Genomic DNA, 27,490 nt, shown 5'->3' with positions numbered 1-27,490 from the left:
GCATTTAGGGAGGTAATGAAGGTTAAATGAGATATTAAGTTTGGACTCTAATCCCATAGGACTAGAGTGACTGGAAAAGGTCTTTTTCTTTTTCAAAGGTCTTTTTTTCTTTTTCAAAGATCTTTTTCTGCATGTATACACACAGAAGAAATGTGATATAAAAACACAGCAAGAAGGTGGCTTTCTACAAGTCAGGAAGGGAGGCCTCACCAGAAACCTATCCTTAAAGTACCTTGATCTTGGCCTTCTGGCCTTCAGCACTGTGAGAAGGCAAATTTTTGTTGTTTAAGCCAACCAGGCTGTGGTATTTGTTAGGGTAGCACCAGAGAACTAATACAGCGTGGATATCAATGCCATGTCCATCCCTACTGAGAAGCTCTGTTCCAGACTCTCTTGAATTCTTAACAACTGTAACCGCAATGGGAAACCCCAACTCTGAGTCACCAGAGAATATCATGCAAACCTCAATTGCTGTAAAATCATACTCTACATTTATTTGGGCCTCGGATAACATTTTCTCTATCCTTTGCTTATCCTTTAGTTTCTTTAATCTTCCCAATCCAGTCCTTAGCCTTACTCAATTCTGGCTGATCACCATAAGCACTATTATATAAGGAATATTAGGATGCCATTTATATGCCTATGTCATCCTTCCTCTAAACTTCAATTTTTACTTTTCCTTCACAGTTTTTTTTTAATGCCTCCTTCTACACCAGAGAAAGAGATGTTCTTTTTATTTTCAAGGCAATACCCTCTATCCACTTTAGATCCTACCTTCATCTGACCTCTGCACCCGCTCCCCAGCATTTTCATCTTATCTCCCATGCCCTCCTTTTCTCTGCCATCAAAAATACATAAGTCAAAAAGCAGAAAATTGACTTTCAGTAGCTTGGTTTTTGGTGACTGATAAATTGGCTTCTTTCCAACATTTCTATCAGTAAGAGAGAAAAAAAAAATGACACTGAAAGAAGTTCCCTGGAGTCACCGGAATAAAAGAGCAAGGCAGTGGATATAAATTTAGAATTCATCGTTGGAGAGGTGATAGTTCGCTTGCTTATTCATTCATGTCAATCTATTTTTATCTTAAGCACCAACTCTGTGCCTGGTTCTGTTAGTTTGTATAAATGGATAGATGAACTATCACCTTGGTGCTAATGCCTCTTAAATAGACATTTTCTTTGTTTTCCTACCTTAGTAAGCTAAGAGGGCATTTGTCAGGGTCAACTACTGGTTAATGAATAAATGAATGAACGACACTGGTCTTTTCTTCAAGGGGCTGAAGTCATGAAAATAGGTGAGCTCTATAGAAGTTAGGATAGAGAAAAATGCTCAAATATAGGAATTTAGTATTGGAACTAGCAAGGGAAAGAGAAGGAAGAACTAATGAAGGACACAACAAAAGAACATTGTAACAATGGAGAGAAAAAGATGATAAGGTGCTTCAAAACTACCTAAAGGAACTGTCCAAACCGTGTTTTCACTGGATCCACTCTGAACAGATTTAGTCAGAAACTCGGTATGGCCCCGGGATCTGCACTGTTAAGCTCATACAGGTGATGCTTCTGCACATTCTAAAGTCATGAAAAACAAGAGAGTCCAAGAAAAGGTGGGCAACAATGAAAAACTGTAGAAATATAAGCACTGAAAAACCTGGGAAATGTAAGATTCTCCCTGAATGTGAAAAAATCCAGCTGATTTTCTTACTATTAGCATAAAACGATAGCGAGGTAAGCCCATACCAGGGATGGTGGGGCAGAAACTTGTGAGCGTGGATCCTTGATGGCTGTGTTGGGCAGCTGAATCCGTCATACCATCACCTACCTCTGGACTTCTAATGTGAGAATAATAAACCCCTATTCATCAAAGTGAAGTAAGTAAAGTGAAAAAGTACAGTTTAATTTGCAGTACATTTATTTAGTAGTAAGGGATAAAGAATGAATGCTTATGAGTACCAATGACAACATTTATTGGGCATTGACTATGCATAAGCATTCTGTTAAGAGCTTTGTATAAATATCTCACCAAGACCTCACAACAGCGCAGTGATACACCATAACTCACCACTATTAATGGAAAAATAAATGAGCTCCTCATATGGAGGTAAAGAATATCAAAGGTAGTAAATATATGTTTCATGGCTAATGAAAGGATAGGAATATAATGGATGTGGTGAACTTGTTAATTGCCAGGTACTTTTCCGGACATTTCTCCTGCCCATCTTCTTTTGCATTAATTTAAATCCTATATGTCTTTTGTGGCACAAGTCAAGTCTAAATCCTCTTTTAGGAAAACCTCCTTAACATTTAAGTATGAGCTTTCCCTTTCTTGATCTTTGGGAACTTAAATTTAGGACCACACTCTATGACCTAGATTATATAATATTTGGGGTAGAAAAAATGCCTTATAACTAGAAGAGTACAGGGTGTTGAATAACTCCTGTCAAATGATGACAACTAACCATTTTGCATTTTTCACCTATAAAAATTTTCCATTATGTGACTTGAAAATGCTCATTTTAGGCTTACCCGAAGTCATACTTTGTTTAACTCAGCAAACGTAATTAATTTGTTACTAATAGATAAGAGTTCTCTGTGGTTTTCAGCTAAGTAATATTTCTCTCGACATCTTTCTCTGGTGATCCAGGTTAATGGAAACTGGAGAAATACAACTACTTTTTATGAAGCATTTAATATTTCTTCTTTCCTGCCTCTTTATATGTGTCAATTCTCTCCAGCATTTTGCAATGCTCAGAACTAATACATTCATATATGTATAAACTGGAGAAATTATGTGCTTTTAAATACATGCTGCTGTTGATAAATATTTTGTCCTACTGCTAGATGCTTGTGACAGAATTCTTGGGGATAAAGATCTTAATGTTTCCTTTTACTCATAATTACATTAAAGATTTTAGAAAACCGTCTCTATGAATTATACATGATTAATTCATGTTGATTCAATTGACATATCAGAAAATAATCAATAGTTTAGATTTGCTCCACTAAATGGAATATACTTTAATAGTTTGCAAAATATACTATTTTGAAAACATGGCCTATCTTCAAATCATGTTAATATCCCAAATAGTGACTTGCCATAGGATTTAAATACCTTTATAAATTTTGCATTGTAACTAAAAAAAAAAGATACTCAGATATTCAAAGTGTATTAAAAGAACTTTGTAAAAGTATTCAACAAAAATTGCATTATTTTATTGTTATTATGCACTGATATATCTTTAGTTCAGTTAAATCCATGGGACAAGTGAGGTCCAAGATTAGAGAATATGGCTATATCTTATACAGAAGCATCTTTGAATTCAATTAGTTCCCTTTTAGGAAGTGCTAATTAAGCAATATCTTTTTGATTTTTACATTGAGAATTATGTCACTAAGGTGGTCTCGGTAATGAACCTTTCGGAGATAAAAATGAATTTCCTTATGTAATGTGTACAGTTATTTCCGTATTGTTTTCAGGCTCTTTTGCTATTTGAAGAATGAAAATATAAAAACCAAGTTACACAGTACAATCGTCTTGACTATGACAGTGAAAGTATATCAGTGTGTATGACTCACATTTCATTAAAATGCATATAAATATGTTCTAGGATATATATGTATATAATCTCCATAAATGAAAACTCTTTGGAAATCACATCTTAAAATGAAGATGCTGAGTAATTTTTCATGACCACAACACTTGAAAAGCATATATTTTATTATTTGGAATTGGAACAAACCCACAAAATGAACACATTCTAGTTTAATCTATTATCCATTTTGCTAGTGTACTGTACCGATGATTCATATATTACTTTGTCAAATTCTTGATTAAAGTAGGATACATAATTCAATTTTCTATTACGACTTCCTTGGAGGAAAATTTGGACAAAAGCCAATGATTCTTAAATTTCTCTAAGCCGTTTTGAAAAGTTAATCTATTCTTCTGTTACGAAGTCTTGAAATAGTGTCAGGAAGGGCTAGTCTACCACACCAACCAATTCCTTAACAGTGATTAAAGAAAGGAAGAACTGTGTCATTTTGCCCAAGGGCTAATTTTGCATGTCGAGGGCACAGCTCAAAAGATAATGTCTAACCTGGCAAGATACATAAATTGATGGAAAAAACCCCCATCTTTAACAGGGTTAACCTGGAGTTTTTTGCTTATGACACTTTTTATGTATTTTGTTTCTAAGCCTTTATAATATTTCAAAATAAATGCTACCAGAGAGTGAACACACGTAAGAAAGTCTTCTGCATCGCCTGTATGCTTTTAAGAAGACGTTACAAATATTACATTTTCCAGTCCTGGAGTTAAGGGAGGTGACTCTTCAGATTTTATCTCTTTGTTTTGATTAAGTGATACTGAAAATTGCACTTATAAGTTTCCTGAAAGAGCGTCGATGGTTAATTCAAATAGAGGCGATTGGAGGAAGATGGGACACGCTGTCTAAGGCAAGATACGAATCTTTACATCCATGTGTGCATGTTTGTGAAGGAAGGAAAAGCCATTTTATTCTCTAAGTAGATGTCTCTACAGGTAGTTTCTTTTTTATTAACTTGCAAAATCTCTCTTAGTTTGGAGCAAAGCAAGTTACCTTTTAGCATCTAAATCCCGCACATTACCCCGTGTTTTTTCATTTTTCACCCACACGAAAGAAGGGTGCAGTGTCGAGATGCTACAAAGTGAACTAAAAGAGCCAACGGCTGGGTACAGGGAGAAAAGGCAAACCCAAAAGGAAAACATGGGGGTTTTAAGCCCGGATCCTAAGGCACGCCAGCGTTAACCCCTTGGGCGCTGCAGCGGGGATCCCCGGTGTCTCGGGCCCGACGGACAGGAACACTGGCGCCCCGCCCCCGTCGGGGTGGGGGGGGGCTCTCCTTCTCAAGGAGGGAGCAAGCTGAGGCATTTCTGTAGTTCGGAGCGTGCGTCACGACCTGGGACAGGCAGCGAGTCCAGTACGCAGTGGAACAGAGACGCGGCGAGGAGCCGCTCAAATGTACGCTGGCGCGCGGTCAGCCTGAACCTGTCCTCGCCAGGGGCGCTCGCCCTCGCCCGCCCGCCCGCTGGCCCGGCTCCCAGGCTCTGGAGGGGCGCAGGCCTGAGGATGGTTCCGGCGAGGCCTCAGGTGAAGAGTGCCCGCGTCCCACTGCGGCACTCACCGCTGTCCTGCCTGCACACTCGCGGTACCCTCGCGGCCCCGCGCCCAAACAGCAGCTGTGAGTGACGGAGTCACCGCCCCGCGCGCCCAAGCCACCCCCTCCTCCCCCGCCGCCCCTCCCCCGCCCCGATACGTCATGGAAACACGGACGTCAGAGATCCTCAGCCAATCGCAGGCAGCAGCAGGAGGAAAGGAGCGAACGGGAGGGGGCGGGGGCAGCGGAGAACCGAGGCTCTCGGGGAAGGAAGAGAGGGAGGGGCGAGGGGAGCCGTGAGTCCCCCGCCCCTCACTCCGGACACCCTTTCCCGACCCGGCGGCAAGTTCTAATCGCCGGTCGCGCGCTCGCCAGCCGGGGACGCGCTCGCCGGGTCCTCCCCTTAAACGCCCTCTCCACGGCGCTCGGGTCCTAGTCCCTGTCCCAGCCGCGCTTCCTCCGCGCGCGCGCGCGCTTGCCCGCCCCCAGGCTCCCCGCGGGCTGCGTCACGTGACCGCGCCCAGCCAAGGCGGCAGCAGCGGCGGCGCGAGCTTCGGCGGCGGCGGCGGCGGCAGTGGCAGCGGGAGCAGCTGCGCCGCCAGCGTGGAGCGGGAGGCGTGTGGGTGTGGAAAGAAGGGAGCGCCAGACCGGAACGGGTGAGCGTTCACCTCCCCCTGCCTGCCCGGGCAATCTTGCTGGCCACCCGGTGCAAACGGGCCCCCTGCCCAGAAGCTTTGCGCATCTCCCTCGTGCTCGGCCGTCCGCCCTCGGGTGGCCGCGGCCCCGCCCGGAGCGGACAGGGCTGCGGTGCTCACGAAAGGGGCTGCACCCCGCCCGCCGCTGCTGTTGCGGACGGCGGCGTGAGGCTGGCGGAGCTGCCCGTGCTGAGCGCGGCGCGCCCTGTGTGCGGCTCTGCGGAGCCGAGGAGGCGGGTCCTGCGGGGACGCGGGCGGCCACTCGGCGGGTGCCGGGCTCTGGGCGGGGGCCGGGCTGGGCGCCGCCTCCTCCGCCGCCGCCTCCTCGCAGTGCAGCGTGAGTAGGGAGCCCCGGCTGGTAGACGCTGAGCCTCTGGGCTCCGCGGTCGCCTCATCCTCGAGGTGTAGCCGCACCTCCGCGTGGCGCCCCGAGCCCCGCGAGTCGGCTGCGGACGAGCAGAAGACCGAGCCCCCATTCTCCGTGCTTCCCGCTGCCCCCAACCGCTCCCTCCCACCCCCCGACCCTCCCGCAGCCTCCCCTGCCCCCCCCCCTCGGAAAATGGTTCCTGCTGCCGGGCGAGGTGAGTGGCGGCTGCCGCCCGCCCGCGGCGGTGGTGGCGGGTCAGGTCACCTGCGGGGGAGGCCGGGCGGAACGCCGAGGTCTGGGTGTAGCGGCGGGGGTCCTGACCGCTGGGCGCTCAGCGGACTGCGGCGCAGTCCCGAGAAGTTGGCGCGGGCGTTCGGGGCGCCCCTCGCAGGTTGTCTCCTGCCGCGCCCGCCCTGGGAGATCGGAAAGGTGAGCGGGTTCCTCGGCGTGCGCCTCAGCGCCGGGTCCGGCCAGGAGTCCCCGCCCAGAGCCCGAGGGACGGGGCTCCGTGGGGCTTCGTGTCTACACCCGCTGCTCTTCGGCTTCTTCCAGCCGCCTCGGCCGAGCCATAGCCCATCCTGCTGCTGGCCGCCCCCGCCCCGGCGTGTGGTGACCTTGAGGGCAGCGGTGCCCGGCACTCTTTCCCCGCGCCCCGGGAGGGTCACCCTCTAATCCCCTACTGGCCCTTCGCTGGCTGAGGGCGGGGGCCCCTCGTCGGCCCCTCGCTGGGGCTGGTTGAGTGATGCGTTGTCACACTGGACGGTGATTCCTCGGGAGTTAGCCGCCTCGCTTCTCTCCTGGTGTCTCCTGCCTGGCCCCCCCAGGATGTTCACGGCTGCTTCCGATTCAGATTTTTGGACTTAGTTGAAAAGGAAAAAATAACAACAACAACCAAAAAACCCGTGCGTCCTCCACTCCCTCTTTGGAAAGGGTCAGTAGAAGGAACCGCATTATAGTTGCGGGGGCGGAGGGTGTGCTCCCTTTATCCCATCCTGCTGGAGAATCCTTGTGGTAAGCTAGTTAGCGACCCCTGGTTCTGCGCCGCGGTCACTAGCTAGGTTGGACTCCGTGCGCATTTCATTCACCAGTTTTCTGCGGGACTCGCCGCGCTGGGAGTGCTCTCATCCTGCGCTGTGCAGCGGTGCTGGGCGCCGAGCGCGGGGGAGGGGGGCAGGGGGTCCTGAGGGACGTTCGCGGGGGGGGTGTCTCTGAATCTGGGGAGGGCTGGACCCTACTCCACACACGTATTTTTACCCTTCCCTGGGGTTAGAGCGCAGCCAGCAGTCACCTTCGGCTGTTATGCATGCTACTTTCTGGGTTTATTAATAATCTAATGGCTCGTTGGTTGGTATCGATTGCTGTTCATGATGAATTAGTTATATGGGTGTTTTTTTCGTATGTGTATAGTTATATGCATATGTCTGGACTGTCTTACAACATGGAAGCCTTTGTTGTGTTTAACCTCCCCCACCTGGGGACAATCTTATTTTAAAATAAAGCTCTTGCTCAACGTGGGTGTATTTTATAATAGAAGTACTTTTAAGGATCTGCTTTGTACGAGGCTGTCCTCGAGCAGAGGGTGTGTAACCCTTTGGATGGTGGCCCACGTGAGTCAGTAAAGGGCCTTCACCGCCTGCCCTGCTGCCAGCCTTCTCCAGAATCCCTGTCCTCGCGTGTGGTAGAGGCGGATTGGGGGAATTAGAGGGATTGGAGGAGAATCTGCTTTTTGTACTTGTGCGTTTCGTTTGGGCAGCCCCCCCTTTTTTGTTCTTTTCCATCATGATGCGTTCAAATTTGAAGTAAATAGAAACGTTTTTCTTACAAGGAATCTTTATAAAAACTAGTGTGTGAAATGGGCTTATTTAACCATGATTTCAGGGGGGCGTTTTAGTTTCTACCTTGCTTTGGATGAGACAGTTAAATTGCTGTAATTAAGGGTGGAACTCTGTCCTGATTTTGGTTTGGGTGTAACTGCAAAGATCTTTGAAAAGTAACTGTTATTTCCTACCATATAGTCTGCAAAAGTGAGTCACAATCGGGTGAGTTGAGGACAGAGCGCCACCTTTAATTTAAAATTTCGTGATTTTTTTTTTTTTTTTATTAAAATGGTGAAAATTCAGAGTATGCCTTCTTGATTTTTATGGCAGCGGCTATCATTAGGACATCCCCATTTAGATGCATAAGGTGAAATTGTCTGTTTTTCTGCATTAGTGGGGGATTCCTGCAATTATGTGGGAAGTCTTGGTTTTTTTAATTGAAGCTTGAGATTTAATGTAGAATTCTGAGATGAGGTGAGAAACTAGTTTTGATTTGTGCTTATATGATCATAGTAGTAATGATAGTCTGGAAAAGAAATAAGGAAATAGCTGCATTGTAAATAGATATTTAAACCTACCTATTGCCACCAAATCGAGGTACCTACCAGCGTGATAGTGGTTTTACAGTTTCTTTTGAGCTTTTTTGCTATTAACAGATTCTGCGGGGAACATCCAAAATATCTGTAAAATTATTAACCTTGAGTAAGGTTATAGTAATCTTTTTGCTTTTCATTTTCCAACAGCCTGCCTTTTATGGCTTTCCTGCGAGTTTTATAATTACTTGTTTTTAAATGATACAAATTTGAGGACTTCCAGCAGGAGTACATACATTCAAAGTTACTGAAGACCATGTTGGGAAAAGTGGTTTCTATATATGGCTCCTCTCAAATGTAGTTTCATACAAAAATAAATGGAGTTTTTAATGCTTAGAAAATAAAGGCTGTAGCTGACAGCTGAATTGGTGAGATTTCCTTCCCTGGCCACTTGCTCCCTTCTGTCCCCCTTTCTCCCAAATAAAAAATTTAAGGTACATTATCTCTTTAGGCACAGGATACTTTCTGATAATTGTGACTACGGATATAGCATGAAGAAACAAAAATTTTAGCTCTCAAGGAATGAATGTGTCCAAGTTACCAAATACAATTTTCATTACTGACCACAAGATATTATTGCCCTTCTATCTGCGTTTAAGTTTTAATTGAACACTTAAGATTTCTTCATAGATCACTATGCAGCATAAGCTATTAAGTTATAGATGTTGTATTAAGTTAAAATCGAATTACAAATTTGCTTGAGATGAAGAGTGGCTTATACTTTTTCAGTCTGTGGAATATGGCCCCATGTTCAGGACATTATTTGAGCAGTTAGGTTGATGTATGCAGAGTAATTATACACAGTTGTGCATAATTTGATAGAAACTGTGATTTGTGGGTTAAATGCCTTTGTTAGATATGTTTAACTTCATTTTGAAAGAAACAGTCTTTTATCATGGGAACTGAGTTGTATAGCTAAACAGGTTTTAAGAAGAATGGCCCATTACAACTATCATTTTTTTCTGTACTAACAACAAAAGTGTTTGCCCCCTTTTTTCGTACTTTGTTACATATACAAGCAGTTGAAATTGGTTGTTTTCACTTTTTTATTCTTGAATTTTGTAATGAATGAGCAAAACAATAAAGGAATAAAAATATCAGGAAGCAGAAACTTTTTAAAATTTTGCACCTTGATTAAGACCTTACTTGTCCAGTTGGAAGGAAATACTATTTTCTAGAAGGTAAGGTGATTAAATAAAAGGGTACCACGAGTAGCTTATTTTAGAATATATAGAATCTTTGGTAACATTGAAGGCAAATGATTCAGTGGTTATGAGAAAAATTTTTTTAAAGATAAAAAAACTTTAAAAGATTTATTTTTTAGCGTTTACAAATGTTTTACATAAACATACACATACACTTGCTTTGTTAAAAATTTTTATTATGGAAATTGAGAGAATAGTATACTTAGTGACTAGTTTTGACAGTTATCAATTGGTGGCCCATCTAATTTCATTTCTGTCTTTATGCATGAAATATGTCATTTATAAATGGGGACATTGGTCAGGTAACTGAAATGAATTCATGTGTATTTTATTTGTAATTTACGGAATACACAATAATGCCTAATATGTAGTTGAAGCTGAAAGGTAATTTTTATGTTCTTCGTTGTTTCTATAATAGTCTGTTTTACAGCAGGCTCCTAAAGACAGTGTCTCTCAAATTTTGCTTGTTTAGTAATAATGCTTTTGTTTTATAAAGTTCTTTACAATATTTCAGAATATGTAACATACTGCCTTATTTGAGTCTCATAACAAGTAGACCTGTGAGATGAGTAAAAAGATAGTTGTACTTTCCCCCCATCCACCCCAGGTTAGTAAAAAGGATTTGTCTAGGCCCTAAGGTCACATAGCTAGCACTTAGATTAGCCAGAACTGGACCCTAGGTGCCTTCTTGCTTTTATTCCATTGCTCTTTCCATTATACATGTTTTTATGTGCATTTGTGAAAGTTACATAGGTTTATGAAAAATCGGTTTCTGACCAGAGTAAATTTAATACTCAGATACAGACAGGTTTGTTTATACTGTGTAAATGTAATCTATTGCTTATATTTGGCATAATGGAAATAGTTCATACCCTGATTTACTTATTAACAGATGAGTAAAATGAATTTGAATGCATATGAAACCTTATATTTTTAATATTGTGAATTGGATTATCTTTAAGTAAGGAATTTTGTTTGCAAAGACCTCTTGGTCTTTGAAATGATTAAGGTTGTCTTAAATCTTGTGTCAAAAATAAAGTGGCCTGTACTAAAAGTTTCTTCTTTCAATTTCGGCTCTAATTTTTTTAATGCACTTGTTTTTCTGCCAAACATATGTATTCCATAAATCTTTTTGAAATGTTAATTTGTAATGACATTTAGTTTCCAAAGTCCCCAAAGGAGGAGATTTTTAGTTCCTGAAATTCAAAAGCTTTCTATAAAGCTCACCAGGAAGGTAGTGGTTCTCCAGCATCCATGGGCCTGAGGATCACCTAGGGGAGTGACTGACAGGGCAGACCTCTGGCATTGCCCCTGCAGTCCCGATTCAGCAGATTTGGGGTGGGGCCCAGCAGGCCGCATTTGGAGAAACATCTTCAATTTATGACCAGGTTAAAATTATATGATGTGGTAGAGATGTAAAGATTTATTTCACTTTGTGCACAGAGTTAGTGCTTTCAAATAGTTTTGACTCTTGTACCCAGGCTTGATTTGTGATTGGTGGTTTTTGTGACGATTGTAAACCTGGTAAATTGAAAATACTTTTGTTATCTGTGTTCACTGTCTTCCTGTAGAAGATCTGTTTGTGGTTATTTGTTAAGTTACTTATTAATCTTTGTGAACTCTTAAAGAATGTTCTTCTCTTTTTGTTTTCATGCCCCCTGTCTGCCATTTCCAAGTGACTTGAACATAGGGACTTATTTTGGTAAAAATAATGAATCCTATGTCAGTGGAGAACTGAATATTTGTGCTTTAGTCTGGCTCTTACATTTTGTTAGAAGGAAAAACTTTAGATGTTCCTTCAGACTAAAAAGACATTAATTGGTGGATAAGTGGTGGTCCTTATCAATTTCAGTTAACAGGTAGCTGTTCTTCAAAAGCAGCAGGTTAGTGCCTAATGACTTTTCAATAATATTAATGATATAAAACTAATTGATAACTTATTCTTCTGGGCATTAAAACAGAAGTTACTGCTCTTTTACTTAGATGCTAAATAACAATTTATTTAACAATCTGCTCTGAGGTCCAGTTGATGTAAACTGGTTTGACTTTTTAAACTATTTTATCTAATACTATATGCCACATGTGGATTATTTAAGTCCTAAAATAGTTGTTTCTGCTTCATTATAACACTGTAGTAAATAGCCTTTATTGTATTTAAAGTATATTTTATGATGAAATTAATTTCAAAGTAAATCCATTTAAAGACTGTGTTGAACATTTTTTTTGTTGTTTGTTCCAAAAGCTTTGGCTTGTTGGCTGTGCTTTAGGATATATTTAGGAATCATGGGTTATAATTTACAAATGACTATGGAAATCGAAACTAATAAAGATTTCTGGCAGAGAGATCCAGATACACTATGGGTAAACTTTTCACCGTGTTCTTTTGAAACTTTTTTTAATTAAATTTTTCCTAGGATAGTGTTAACTATTTTAAACAGTATGCCGTGTTTTTAGTTAACTCTTTGGTGAAAATATTACTTGGTACTTCTAAGTGCAATAACTTCCAACAGTATGGTATCCCAACCTCTGGAGTAGCTGCTTTGTATTATTGTCAGCTGGGCCTCTGGGGGAAAGAATAAAGGTAGTTTTGAATGGACCAGTGCTTGCTTACATTGTGAAATCTGAGATTATACTGCCTAACTATAAGCTGTTATGACTACTGTAAAGACCTGGTAACTTTAGAAGGAAAAGTTGTACTTTCTGAAAAATAGATCTGAGAAAAGATTTGATTGTTTAAAAGATGCTTTTTAAATAACTCGATTATTAACAGTGTGAATTTATTGTTCACTGTACTAACTCAGTGAATTTGCTTCCAGAAGGAAATTAAACAGTCTTCTACTCTCAGAACGCTCAGATCTGCTGCTTTAATCTATCTTTCATATTTGTGCCAGAACTTTTTTTTTGTTGTTTTTAAATAGCTTTCCTGCTGTCCTTTCTTCACTAAAAATTCTAACGGTTCCTCATTTTTCTCTTTATCAACATGCACCTTAGCTCTGAAGGCCTTTTATAAAATCGCTCAGTATTTTCCAAAGCGTGTTTTAGAACACTGGCTTCAAGAAATATTAATGGGGGGGTTCTTTAGGGGAAGAGGGGCAAAACTAAAATCCAAGATTGCTGGTTTCTGCAGTTTTCCCATTTGGTTCTTCTCCCATCCTTTGATATGTTAATAATGGGTGGAATCTGTGTAAATGTGTTTAATGCTTTGCTCCCTCATTTCACAGAATCCCTTTCCCTGGATTATCCCACCTGTTACTTTTCTATATTACCTAACAGGATCACCACTTTTCTGCATTACTTAATGGGATTAGCACTTTGCACACCTCCAGGGGGTGCTATTCCCATAGGTCAAACTGTTAATCACCTTTTTTGGAGTTAAGAGCAGTGCTGCAGTAACTTAGTGCTGACTGCTGCCCACTGCGGGACAGTCACGGAGTCTGGCCATCTTCTGTGTCCACGCTGCTCATTCCTTTTGTTGTGACTTCATTATGTTTTTCCTTTCACCTGATGGGACCCTTGATCTTGTTTATCTAAGTGTTCACATCCTTCGAAACTCAGCATTAGTCTACCTTTCTCCGTCATCACTCATTAAGTTTTTTGTCTGAATTTCTCTGTGTAGCCTGGGTCATACACTTCCATTAATTATAAATCGTTTTTTGTCGTAGTCATTAATTTCATTTGGAGGTAATATAGAGGAGTTGAGGTAAGAACATGGGCTCTCCGGGATACATAGAACTTTTTCTAGCAAATGTCCAGTCAGCGTTTTTTGGCACATTGATTAAGGACTTAGGTATTGTGTGGCTTGCGTTGTTAAGGTAAAGCAGATAACATTGAGGAATTTTTCTTGGTGAGTTTCTGAAGCCTTTCTAACCTTTGCAGTTTTAACTGAGGTGGACTCATAGGACAACCTGTTTTACTTTCCATAGAAAGTTGCAAGGACAGTAGAATGTAGTATAGGAAATCTTCCATTTCTTAATTTCATTTAGTAATTAATTTGTCTCTTAGGTTTTATTCTGATTGTAATGAGTCATTATACTAGCTAAAATTCATTATACAAGTAAAATTTGTATCTTAAGATGACCAGTTTCATTTTTCTGTTAGTTCTTTGACATCTTTTCTTTCATTGGGATGGAGGTTCTTACGACGTATTTGTTGGATCTGTAGTCCGTTAGCCTGTTGCATGATGTGAAACACCATAGTTTGAAGCATATATTATGGTTTAAAGTTTAAACTTTGATATTATTGTTTTGCTCTTTATTGATAGAAATACCGTTGGGACTAAGTTCTTAAATGTATGTTTGCCGAGGGTTCCGATTTTTGAAAGAGTCCTTTTCTATGAACTGCGAATGAACTGTTTGCTTGTGACCTGGTGTGGGATCATTGTAGGCATCAGGAAGAAGGGTAGATATATGGTCTCTGTTAAAGTTTAAAGCGTAGTGTAATATGGTTATTCTTCTAACTGCCTTTCTTAGGTCAAGAAAGGAAAGCCTAGGGGCGCCTGGGTGGCTCAGATGGTTAAGCATCTGCCTTCCTAGAGCAGGTCATGATCCCAGCGTCCTAGGACGGAGTCCCTGGCCAGGCTCCCTGCTCAGCGGGGATCCTGCTTCTTCTCCCTCTACTGCTCCCCTGCTTGTGCTCTTTCACTCTTTCCCTCTCAGATAAATACATAAAATCTTAAAAAAAAAAAAAGAAAGAAAGAAAGAAAGAAAGGAAAGCCTGTATTTGACTTTATCAGTTATGTTAAATGCTTATAATACATGAGTCATAATTTCAGACATTCAGGCAATTGATTTATATAGATAGTATGTAAGGTTATATTAAAAAACACTTGAGAAAAGTTGCTCTCTAAAGCTCATTCATTTTCCAGTGACTGTTTTTCCAACCCTTTTAAACTGTGTGGACTTAATTGTTGGTAAGGGATTATTGTAGAAGAAACTTAAGACTTGCTCCTGCTTTAAGCTGGCAGTAGTAATCATACTTAAATTTCTGAGAGGAGCAAAAAATGAAATCTCTGAACGCAGAAATCAGTGAAACCAGGAAAAGTTGAAATGGGTTAGGGTATGCTGTTTTCCTATGGGGACACATGTGGATGACGTTGGCACATACTCCATGCTGCCCTGCTAATTATCTAGGCTTATGCAAGATTTTCAGTTTCTTTGCTATCATTCTTCCTTACTTAAGCCTAAAATTAAAGGAGTGCTGCTTGAAATACTCTCTGTTTACAAAGCGAATCACAAACAGGGGTCTTTAGACAATCCCGACAGCTGATACCATTGTGGAGAGCTATAGAGTTAGGAGGGCAACAATGCAGGTAAAGGACTGACTACAAGGAGGGTCAATCAGTGACATGGGACTGAGATGACGGCAAAGTCTAGGAAAAGGAGATCCCCTAGCATCAAACTCTCTGAATGTCTGGTACCTGAAAAACAAACATCAAGCAGACAACCCTCCCCTGCTTGCAGAGTGGATTCAGGGTAAAATGTCAGTTCTCCTGCCTTTGGGGTCAAACTCTGCTGTATTTTTATATGTAATTGGATGCTGGAACCTACTGCATCCACTTTTGCCTCTGGACCTCTTGCTGCCTCACTCCTTTTGCTAGAAACACCCACGTGTCTTAGAGCCTGTGTGTCTTTTTTTTTTTTTTTTTTTTAAGATTTTTATTCATTTATTTAAGAGAGAGAGAGAGCACAAGAGCGGTAGGGGGAGGGGGAGGGCAGAAGGAGAGAGAGAAGCAGACTCCCCACTGAGCAGAGAGCTTGATGTGGGCTGGACCCCAGAACCCTGGGATCATGACCTGAGCCAAGGGCGGACACTCGGTCACCCGAGCCACCCAGGCACCTTGAGCCTATGTGTCTTTTGGTATGTGTGACTGGAGCTAAAACTTCTGATTTGGGTTTTTACTCTATGATGTTATGTTTAGATTTCTCCAGATTTAAATTTGAGTTTTACCTTCAGCAGTAAAAAGCCAGGTGACCTTGCGTAAATCACTGGGTTTCTTCGTTACCTTTCCCAGAAGTGCAAAATACAAGGTCGAGGAGTTTTATTAATTTTTTTCTTGAAAGTTTGGACTTAAAAATTTTTTATGGCTATTGTAGATCTTCTCTTCCCACCCTACCCCAAATTTTCAGCCATTTAATTCTTTATTCTTTCAGATTTGCCTTCTAATTTTGTCTTTTAACCCGTTTATCAAAATTTGATGTTTCATCTGTGATATGCTGTGTTTCATTCATGAAAAATTACCTAGTTTTTCAATAAATGTATTTATCTAAGACTTCCAGTTAAAGAAATGGAGTATAAGTGGCATTTAAGTCTGCTCCCCACTGAAAGTATACTAAAATTTGAGAACTTGTTGAGTTTACATATTTATGTTAAGATTCCCGGCTGCCTTCCCTCTCTTAGCTTTTAGGCTGCTGGCCAGAGTTGAAGTGTCTTTTCTGAGGATCCTGACCAGCTCCAGGGGTTGGGGGAAACTTAAAGATTCTGGCATTGGCTCTGTGTTTGTGTGAGGAGTTTGTCTGGAAAAAAAAAAAAAAAAGTCCCAGTCTGATCACCCTGCAGTGAACTCCATAGTCAGAAAGTCCCATATGTGAGTTCAGAACTCCTCTGTAGTGTATTTGTCCTATTTTTTCTTTCATAATTAAAAAAAAAATTGTTATAGCCCTATTAAGGAGTGATTCACATACAGTAAAATGCACATACTTAAAGTGAAAAACTTGTTACATTATATTAAGGTGAACATATCACCATGGTCAGGTTAATGAGCACAGCCATTCCCCTAAAAATTTTCTTGTGCCTTTTTGTAATCTTCCCTCCTTTCTCCTTTTCTGTCTCCTTCCTTCGCTAGGCAATCACTGGCCTGCTCTCTGTCATTATAGATTAATTTGAACTTTCTAGAATTTTTTTGTGAATCATGCAGTGTGTGCTCTTTTGGGGCTGGCTCTCATTCAGCATAGTTATTTGAAATTCATCCATGCTGTGTATATAGTAATAGTTCAGTTTTGTTATCATTGATACAAGGATTTGCCTCTGTGGATGGATATACCATAGTATGTTTGTCCATTTACCTGTTGATGGACATTTTGGGTTCCAATAATATATAGTGTCCATTCAGATCTTTTGTCCACTTTTAGGTTGTTTGCCTTTCTATTAGAGTCGCAGTTTCTTTGTATATTCTAGATAAAAGTTCTTTAGGAAACATTCCTGTTTGTGTTGGGAGTGGGAGGAAGAATGGTGATGATAGCCATTGATAACACCTAGAAACGAAAAAGCAAGCAGGAGCACTGTAGTATTATTTGTAGAGGTGGGCTTGGGTACTAAAAGAAATGACACCTATTCCCCATTGCCTCTGAGTGGAAAATGGAGTAGGGGAACTAAAAAAATGCTAATATTAAAAAGAAAAAAAAGTCTTGTAAATCTTACTCTAAATGGATGGTATGCACACATATGTTCGTCAGAACTAAAATGAATACATACATGGACTAAGTTTATTTGTGTGGACAGCCCAGGTATGCCTGTAAGTCAGTTCTTGTGTCTTGTTTACCATATTTTGCCACTTAGATGCAGAATTCAGTATTACTTTGGGTAAAAGAATCAGTTTTTACAAAAACATAAGTGAGCAATGTGGAGTTGACAAGAGACTTCATTTCTTAGGCAAGTCTTCCTCTACTTTGCAAGGTCAGATTCCCTATTCCTTTATTAGGTAGAGCAGTTTGTCGCTATCTTTGGTTTCTTGAGTTTCTCAGGGATCTTCCATACCACCACCACTCTTCCACACACAACCCAAGCAGCTTATAAAAACCTATATTTTTCTCCCAGATGGTTACATACAGTACTCTCCCTATCATAGGGGTCTGGTATGTGATTTTTCCATTTCTTCGTCTGGATAAATGTATGTTCTTAGTGTTGAGAGTACAATCCCATGAAATGTTGATATGTGAGAGACTATAAATCTGTTAAGGAATACACTTTTGTAGGTGTGTCTTAAGGATTAACCATATTTCAAAATTCTGCTTCATTAATTTCCTGTCTTCCCTTTGAGAAACTTGGTATTTGACTGAATTTCTTCCTCTTGCTCTTTTTGGGAAGGAAGTAGAATCTCAAAGGGAGATAGCAATCATCTCTTAAGAGAGGCTAGAATTCAGAAAGAAAGAAAAAAAAAAAAAAACAAAACTATTTTTTTTTGCCAGGGTGCCATGAAGAATAGATCAGCTCTAAAATACAGTAATGACTTTGACTTAGAGAAAGGGAATTTACAATTATTGAATAAAATGAACACCTGTGTACTTGCTTTCTACCCACCAGGTTTTATTCTATACAGTTAATAAAAATTAACCTATTTAAATCCATGGGTTTTGTGGGATTTAGGGGCAAGGTATTCACTACTGAAAATGGAAAGGATTATTAATGGTTTTAAAGGGAGATCCTAAAATACAGTGACTTACATAACTTTTACCAATTTAAGATGTAACAGCACTGAGGTACAATGTCTGGGGAATGTAGACTAATGTAAAAATGAAATAAAATCACTCATGATCCTACTTCTGTTTATTTTTGGTCCTTTAAAAATTTGTATACCTATTAATATGCTTAAGATAATGTAAGTATAATTGCGTGCTTTTAAGAAAACTATCATTTTTCTCGTCATATTTTTCATTCATATCATTTTAATGACTGTGACTCCATTCTGTTGTCTAATTTCCTTGTTATTAGATGTTTGGGTTTTGAGATTTTTCTCTTATGTTAAATAATTCTCCAATAAACACGCTTATCTTTATCCATGATTATATCCTTTGTAATTATTGGGTTTAAAGGATTTTGGTAGTTTGTTATCTCTTCATTTAAATTTTTCTTCTAACCTGACTTTCTGTGAGGCTGGTTAGGTATTTGGGATTCTTTGTCTTTTCTTGCTATGTGTACAGTTTATGTCATTCACTCCTAGGTCTCTGCTTTACTTTTTGAAATTCTCAGAGCACTTTTAAAATTTCATATTTTGTTGTTTACTTTTTTGGACACCTCTCTGTGATGTTCACTTTGAGAGCTGGAACTGTTAATCTTCTGTTGCTTCCTCCTGGCCAGTGCCTTATACCTGTGAGGGTCATCATGACTCTCGAATGAGCATCTTGTGTCTAGTCTTGAGCATGAATCCACTGACGTTGGGCTCCAGTAAAATGCTTGCTTTGTTTCTTCTTAGAAAGTGTGATATACTTGTGGTGAGAATTTATCACAAGACACTATTCCTTTGAAGTTCAGTTAAATATGTCAGCTGAATGACCCTATTGAAGATGAGAAATATTTTGTTTTAACTGTACTATATAAATTTAATTCTTTCTGAAATAGTTCCACCATTCCTGCTTCTAAAGAGTAGGATAGATTTTGCTAAGTGGAATAGAATACTAAGAAGCCCATAGAGATAGATATTACTTTTATTTCACTAAATGCCAATGATACATCATTTTTCTAAAATGCTTCTTTACAGATTAATGTATTTTTTTTTAATTAGAGAAGAAAACTACAAAAATTTAACCTTAAAGTTTTAAGTGCAAATCTGACAGTGAATGTTCCATAGTGTTTAGGAAGGTGTCCTACCTAGCAGGCTCTAGTTATGACATTATATCTGAGATTTTTTTTTTTCTTCCTCAGCCTTTTTAAGATTTAAGATTTAAAATTTAAGATTTTTTTTTTCATCCTCAGACTTTTTAAGATTTAAGATTTAAAATTTAAGATTTTGGATGAATATATCCTTTCAAAAAATATCTATGTGTTCACTGTGCTAGACAGTAACAACTGTGACCTACCAAGACACGCCATTATGCAGAGCTTTAAGTCGGCCTCAGCCAGTGTCCAGTGTTCCTTCTTGGTTTCTTTTTTTATGCGGTGATTCATCAGGTGCTGTGTGCTTCCAAGGAACCCGTGTAAGTGTGTGCACATGTCTGCTTCCTGATCTTTGATCTCTTCCTATAAAGAATGAGGATATATTGTTTCCAGTTATTCTTACACAAAGAAGAAAGGCATTTTGGAGTCTGCTGTCACATTTTCAAACCTTAATAGTTTTGTTGCCGTTGTGGGCTATTTTTAGAACTCTTGCTAGTGATCTCTGTCCTTGTGTCACTATTGCTTTTGGAGGTTTTTTTGAGTTGTGCTGAGCTCTGCTTGTAATTCCACATAGAGCCAGGCTATCAGTTCTGAATTGTGTCATAATCTTGGACTTGCCCACACTGTCTCCATTCTTGACGATATCTGTAGATTCAAATGGAATGTTTCGCCAAGGGAGGCTATATTGGTGAAGGTCTATGTCCTGCAGAGAGGGAAACCTTTTTTTGAGATTTTTTTTGGCCCTGTCTCTCCACAATGTATTTTCAACACTAGGTAGCCCCATAAGGTAGATGCCCCAAGGAGTTGAAAAGGAAGAAATTTTGTGTGGTTTTGGGGGTATAGAGCAATGATAGTTCAGCTGAAATTTGTATGTGTACAGAAAGAATTTTGAAGTCATCATTAAAAGATGCTAGATTATGGTGGTGTTGAGAACTTTATGACAAGCTACAGAAGTATGCAAAGGAGGAAGAATAGGACAGTGGATTGTAACTTCTTAACATTTAGTAGCTATGTATCTATCTATATGTATTTGAATGTTAAAAGTAGGTGTTATTTTTTTCTCTTAAATACAGCCTCTTAATTGCTTGGAAAAGTTATGTGTGTAAAAGGATAAAAATGTACCAGAATAACTTTATCATGGCATTCTATAATGTTGAGGTCAGCGAGTAATGGCAGTCTTGTTGTGGAATGCCAATCACTGGGCTAATTGCTGTCCAGAATGCCTCTGAGAGGGGAAGGAATGAAAGAGGAAGGAGACTAGAAGAATGGCGAGAGGTGTGGAGTCATTTCCCTCCTAGCCTGAAGGCTATTATTTATCTGGCTTCCGGAACCATGTAAAACAAGCGGAGAACCAGGAAATTGGCTGAGGTGGCCTCTAAGAAGCCAGAAGTCCCTGCATCAAAATTCCCAGAGCCTCACCTGCTTGTAGGTGTTTACTGGGTGTGTTCCCTAGCATTTTACATTTTACATTTTGATAAATGGTTTCCCAGTATACTACAGATGAGAGCAAAATTGGAAAAACTGGACAGGTTGTTTAGAGGCAGGTGTAAGTATCCCAGGAAAGAATTGAAAATTGACATTTGACAGTGGAAAAGGAGATTTTTTAAATGAAAGAGACGAATTCACAAAACTTAGGAAGAACTAGTCATGGAAAATTTGGTTCAAAAACAACAGCTCTGTGCTGGTCTTCCCATCTAGGCTAGTCATCTTTTAGGACTTCTTATGAAACTCCTTTGTGAAGCCTTCCCAACCTGTCCAGAAAATTAGATGCTTCTTTCCTGGCACCTACTGAATTTACGTGTGTCCAGTAAAACTGAGTGCTCTGTGCCGCCCCATCTCTGCTGTCAGAGTGATTACCTTCATCATACCAGCAGTTCTTACTGTGTACAGATATGGCCAGCCCGCACATTATTCTGTGACATACTTTGTACATCCCACTCCCCTTGCCTAAATTCCTCACATTACGAAATACAGCTCTTCTTTCAGTTCTTTGATGAACCATTTCCCCAGCTTCCCTAGGCAAGGTAATTTGCATGTCTGTGGGCCATTACTTTGTATTAAGTAAATGTTTCCTTGAATCTGAAACATGGGTTAGGAAATAAATCGATTTAATAACAGTTGTGGGGGAGCAAAATGAAAAATACACAGAAACACTTTCACTTACTGATGGAAGCATATTATAGGACAATTTCACTTTATTCAATATAGAAAAATTTGAGTCTAAGCCTTTTCTGAATTACAAGTCATGTCAATCATTTTAGCCATTGCTTGAGGATAACAACATGGTGGGGTACCTGGGTGGCTCAGTCGGTTAAGCATCCGACTCTTGGTTTTGGCTCAGGTCATGATCTCAGGATGGTGAGATGAAGCCTTTTAGACTCCTCAGTAGGCATGGAGTCTGCTTAAGATTCTCTCTCTCTAAAAAAAATAAAAGTAAATAAATAACAACATGGTCACATGTTGCTTTTTATAACCTGTGGTCTAAGATCTTAGCCTCCTTAACATCTTTGCAACTGACTCGTAACTTTGAAATTTAGTGAAGTATATAGGTTTTGTTTGCATTTCTTACTGATTTAAACTCAAGGCCTTTTTTTTTTTAATCTTTATGTTTTTAGGTTTTTTTTTTTTTTTTTTTTTTGTCCTTCATGTAATAGTAACTTGGAGTGCTAATGCATTAAAAAAGAAACACTACCCTTTTCTTTGATAATTGTGTGATTTTTCTGAGAGGTGGCAAATTCTGTTCCTTTTAATTGCTCTGCCTGGTGTGTGACAAGCAGTCTGTGTATAAACCAGCTTTTGCAGTGTTACTTTTTAATTATAGATTTTTGAAAGATCTTTTAAAAAAGCAAAAATTAGGGACTCAAATTCCCATCAACTCAACATGGAAAAAAGGGTGGAGTTAAAATTCTTGGAAGTAGAAAGAATGATTCCTGAAATATATTTGAGCCAGGTAAATATGGCCTTTCTAAAGTATTATTTATTACCTGTATCTCTTTGCAAGTCCATAGATAGAGTTCTTCAAGGGAATGAGGTCTAGGTTATTTCATCCCCAGCACTCAGCACTTGGTACATTGTAGGTCTTAAAAAGAGCGGTACTCTTCAGTGATTACTTGCCAGTTTAATTATGCTTGACTTTTTAAAGTTGTCCAAGAGAATTTTGTGGTATGTTGTTGGAAGCTTTTTATGTAAAATATTTAAAGTTATTTCTTTCTAAGGCTAAGTTTCAGCTTAGGGCAAATATCTCATAACCTGATTCTGCTGCATAATTAAGGGCTTTTGACATAAAGAGTGGGAGCACTCAGTTAACAGTCACAGACTTCAGACCACTGCATTAGGTAAAGAAAATGGACTTGGCTTACAGGCTTTATTTGAGGTCATGAAAATAAAGCATCTCAGGACACCTGAGTAGCTCAGTTGATTAAGCTTTTGCCTTAGGATCCGGTCTTGATCCCAGGGTCCAGGGGGTGGAGCTCCGCACTGGGCTCCCTGCTCAGTGGGGAGTCCGATTGTCCCTCTGCCCCTCCCCCTCTGCTTGTGCTCTGTCTCTTGCTTTCTCTCTCTCAAATAAATAAATCTTTAAAAAAGAAAAAAGCATCTGATTTTCTTTTATAGTTAAGAGGATAGATTGTGTCAGAAGTGTGTTGCGCGTAGCAGTTGGTGTCATTTATTTTGTATAGCAGCCCTCCAAATAAGCTGAAGACTCCTTTTCCCTGTAGGTAGACGTGAGTCAGTTTACCTGCCCAAATGCTGATGGCCAAGAAGGTATGTGGGCCCAACTCCAACTCCCTAGTCCCCTCACTTTCTGCTGTAATACACTGTTGGGCTTTGACTTGTTAACAGAAGTTTAAAGTGACGTCAAGAGGTACTTTTTTTTTTAATTAAAATGTTTTTAGATGAATCTTGAAGTGCTTATCTGTTCACCTAAGGTTTGATGAAAAATGTGTAAGAGGCTAGGCATTCGGTTTATTCTTACTCTGAATATTGACTGCAAAAAGCCAAATTTAAATCTTAGTTTGCTTAGGTTGTGGGAAGGTGGTGCCATGGATTTAGAGTGACAAACAATGAAGACTTGGTATCATCCTGATGTCAATTAAGCAGGAGGTTTTGTGCTACCAGCAATAGTGGGAGGAAAGAGGAATTGTTGATGGAACGTGGTATATCTGATGCTATCTAGGAAGAAAGTTAAGGTCTATAGTAGAAAAATGTTAACCCTCAAGATCCAAGAAAGCGCTGATGTCAAATCAAAACTAATAAGTGATAAATAATGAGTGGTTAAAAAAAAAATGTTTACTAATTTTTTGAAACCTAGTTCTGTTGAATTTGTGTCACGAGTTTGAAAAACTCATTTGGGCTTAGGATGTTGACATTCTGAATTGATACTGGAAATTCCATGTTAAAAAATACCTTTCACGGACACTTGCCTCAGTACACGAGTTGCTGTGATACAAATTTTCAACCAGTGTCCCTAGAACAAATAGTGCGTGAACCATCCACCTTATTAATGAAACTTATTTACAAAGTTATTCTTGATGATCTTTAAAAAAATAAAGCTTTGCTGCCATTGAGGATATTTTCTTTTAAGAGTGACCTAGGCTCTAAAGGAAATTTAGAATAAGAGTGCTTGAAATGTTTTTAGTATTGGCAGCCTTATTAGAATGAGATAAGGTCAACAGATCTTGGTAAAAAAATAAATACTTTTAGGCTATATCTATTCTGATGCATATGTTGATAGATCAGTTATTTTATGGGCATACTGAATAGTAAGCAGCATAAAGGGCAGAGTCTGGATTTATTAGATGTTCAGTAAATGCTTATGAGAAAAGAATCCAAATATTCAGAAAAGTTCATAACTGGAATTCCTATCCGTTTCATGCTTACACTATAGAAAGTCAAGTAGTCAATATGAATTGAATGCACAAAGTGAATTCCGGGTTTGTTATGGGATCAGTACAAAATGCGGTGTAGTGTATCACAACTTCTGTGTTTATATTATTCTACAATGGCATTTAGTATTTAGAAAACAGTTGCTTAACTTCTGTGTACATAACACTGTGTACACTACCTGAGGAAGGGTAGGAGATGAAGATGAGGTTCAAAAGAAGTTATCTCCTTAACTGGTTTATGAAAAGCTAGGTAAGATAGATGTTATCTAAGTACAAAGATAGCAGAGTTAATAGGTAGGGATTAGAATTATGTTGTGTCAAGCGTAGTTTCAGGTACCACACTGGGTGCTGGAGTCAATCTTGCTTAAAGTAAGTAGCCCCTGTCCTATATAAATGGAAGTTTATTGTCTTTCAGTCTTATTTATTATAAATAGTGATGCTAAATGAGCAAGATTTAGGATTAAACGCTTTCATGAACTTGAGTAGCCCAGCTCTTGACCTCTGACTTCTAATCTTTGTAGGTCACATCCCTGTTCCGCAGTTTGTAATAGTTGTGCAAAAACTTGTGTCTGTCTTCAGATATTTTATAATCTAAAAGATTTGATAGGCTCTAGCTGTTCCTTTATAGGTCACTCAGTTATCCTCAGTAATGAAGAGTAATATGAAGTGAGCCCTCAGTGGTCAAATGAAAGAAAGTGCTAGAAGTTCATCCTCTGCTACAATAAACAGATAAAAATGACCTTCTCTGAGGCTCTTCTTCTCCTTGGGTTAGATGCTTGCCAAAGATTTTGACCTGATGATGTCTGTAAGAAGGTGGGTGCCTTTGGGGGCTTATTACCAGAGCTTCTCAGTGGGTCAGCAGTATGGTCCTTGTTTTCTTCTCCTTACTTGGAAGAACAGTGTTCTTACAAGTTTTTAGACGTTTTTTTAAAACACATCGGACTTAGTATTCTTCATATGACTAACTTGATAGAATGATCTTGCATACACTGTGTGAGTTTTGCCTCCTTATTTTGACATCTTTCAGTGGTTTCCAGATAGGCGAAGCATTTTTGTTTTTGTTTCAACATTGTAAAAGCAAGTATTATCATAACTTGTAATACCTAGCAAATGGAATTGCTGTAACATTTATTTCAATCTGTTGAATTTATTCCCCAGATATTAGTATTTTTCTCTCTTGGCAAATAGAGTATATGGAATAAAGCTTAACATTTCTTTTATTCAGGTGCCCCAGTTATATAATTTTTATCATCCGTTCTTTATTGGATCATGTACATTAAGAGGAAGAATGAGCTAAATTTATGCTTTTCCAAGGATGTTTGGAATGTATTTTTAAAGGGGGTCTCATTTAGAAACCTGACTGCTTCTTTAAATTGGAGCAGAAATTTTCTCATTAAATAAATATTGAGGTTAAGTTCTAATTAATGAGAGTTTTATACCATTTTAGAAAGGCATTCTGTGTGGTAGTATCTTTATAGGAAAATCATGATATTAGTATTAGGTAGGTGAGGAAAGGACTAGGTGATCAGATAGGCCACTTTCTTGACCTCATTACCTAATATGTTCAAAGAGGCTAATTTGTATTTCCAGAAAACATAAATGACCCCAGAGGATATAATGTTAAAGTAATTATGGGTATACGGGTATATGGTAGAGACAAGTTTATGTTTTTATTTGGGTGTCCAGTTGTTTTCTCGTAGTATGTGGGTGGCCACTGTAGTGGCACTGGCCGTCCATTTAGCTGATGTAAATTTGCTACATGGATCTACGTGCTCACACACATCACACATGGGGAACATGAAACCCTTCCCAGTCATGTACTGCTTCATGTTGGGATAGAGCATTTACACACTATGCACCCGTGTAGGCAAAGTAAAGCTCGTGGAAATGGCCTGTACCTGGAGAGTGTTCTTGGGCTGGTTTGGTGGTTTATGAGTGTGATCGGTTAGCTCGTGTTCCTTTATTACATGTCGGTAGTTCTTAATAAAGACTGTATTCAGTGAAGCACTGTTTTTGCTAAAATTTCCTTTTAGGAGATTATTTGGAAGGTTTAATTATGTGCTCCATTACATTGGATAAAAGAGGAACTACAGTTGTGATTTTTATACCTTAACTACAAACTAAAAGTGAATGTGCTCAAAAGCGTATTTGTTATCTAGCATTCAGCAGGAGGATAGGGGACACGAGAAAGGGCTCCGGTAAAGAGGAGACCAAAGTCAACCTGGGATGGATTGTAGATATTGGAAATAGCACCATTTTGTACTCAGAAATAGACTTCTAACAGCTTAAGCTGGTATAGGCTTCTGGTTTATCTTCTCATGGGAGTTAAGGTATAAAATAGTCCTTCTTATCTAAAAAGGGTGAAAGATTGAGTTGAAAAATGAGTTTTACAGATGCTTAAGGGAATTTCAGAGAATTTTCTTTTAACAGTGTCCGGTGTTTTCAGTTCATACTTGGAGAGAAAAAGCATTAAAATTAAATATTGCTTGAAGTAAAAGGGAATATATTAGTCTGGTAGGGCCACTATAACAAAAATGCCAGAGTCCGATGACTTAAAAAAAAAAAAAAAAAAAAGGTTTGTTTTTGTTTTTGTTTTTGTTTTTCATCAAAATTCTGGATGCTGGAAGTCCAAGATCAAGGTGTTGGCAGGTTTGGTTTTCTCGTGAGGCCTTGTTTCTTAGTTTATAGATAGTTGACTTGCTGTTTCCTCTTGTGGGTTTTTCTCTGTGCTCACATCCCTGGTGTCTGTTCCTCTGATAAGGACACTAGTCCTGTTGGAATAGGTTCCCACCTTTGTGACCTCATTTAACCTTAATTACTTCTTTAAAAGCCCTATCTCCAAAGACTGTCACACTGGGGGTTAGTGATTGAACATAATGAATTTGGAGGAGGCACAATTCCGTCCATAACAGGGAACACACAAATAAATTGACAGTTAAGTGTTACTTTGTTGAAGAGGACATGGCTGTCAGGCTTAGCATGTGTCAGAATCACCTGGAAATCTTGTTCAAACACACTGCTGCTCCTCCCCGCCCCCACCAGGATTTCTGATTTAATAGGTCTGGAGTGGTCTGAGAATTTGCATGTCTACAGGCTCTTAGGGATGCTGATGATGCTGGTCTGGGGACCTTAGTTTGAGAATTCGTGATGTCTTATCTTCCGTTTGGATTGAGAGAATTGCTGAAGAATGCCCCTGAGATAGAAGGA

The 27,490-nt window shown here is 39.7% G+C and overlaps 2 protein-coding genes across 6 annotated transcripts in view; one reads left to right on the top strand and one right to left on the bottom strand.

The window, feature by feature from the left end:
• Window positions 1-5,283: 5,283 nt before the first annotated feature.
• Window positions 5,284-6,306, bottom strand: LOC116877445 (translation initiation factor IF-2-like). Its single transcript, XM_032874154.1, has 3 exons — window positions 6,245-6,306; window positions 5,943-6,203; window positions 5,284-5,874 (listed from the first exon to the last, which is right to left on the bottom strand). The coding sequence occupies exons 1-3, from the start codon at window positions 6,304-6,306 to the stop codon at window positions 5,568-5,570; spliced, it is 630 nt and encodes a 209-aa protein (XP_032730045.1). The 3' UTR covers window positions 5,284-5,567.
• The window catches only part of ATP2B1 (ATPase plasma membrane Ca2+ transporting 1), a 122,989-nt gene continuing 101,184 nt past the window's right edge, over window positions 5,686-27,490 (top strand). For all 5 annotated transcript variants that reach the window (XM_032874197.1, XM_032874195.1, XM_032874198.1 and 2 more), the window contains exon 1: window positions 5,686-5,791. The gene's annotated coding sequence lies outside the window, so the exon portion shown is untranslated. The remainder of the gene's footprint in view (window positions 5,792-27,490) is intronic.

The sequence above is a fragment of the Lontra canadensis genome, unplaced genomic scaffold, assembly GCF_010015895.1.
Source record: "Lontra canadensis isolate GAN:19392208 unplaced genomic scaffold, GSC_riverotter_1.0 scaffold52, whole genome shotgun sequence".
In the NCBI taxonomy this organism is placed as follows: Eukaryota; Metazoa; Chordata; class Mammalia; order Carnivora; family Mustelidae; genus Lontra; species Lontra canadensis.
This window is presented reverse-complemented; position numbering and strand designations above follow the sequence as displayed.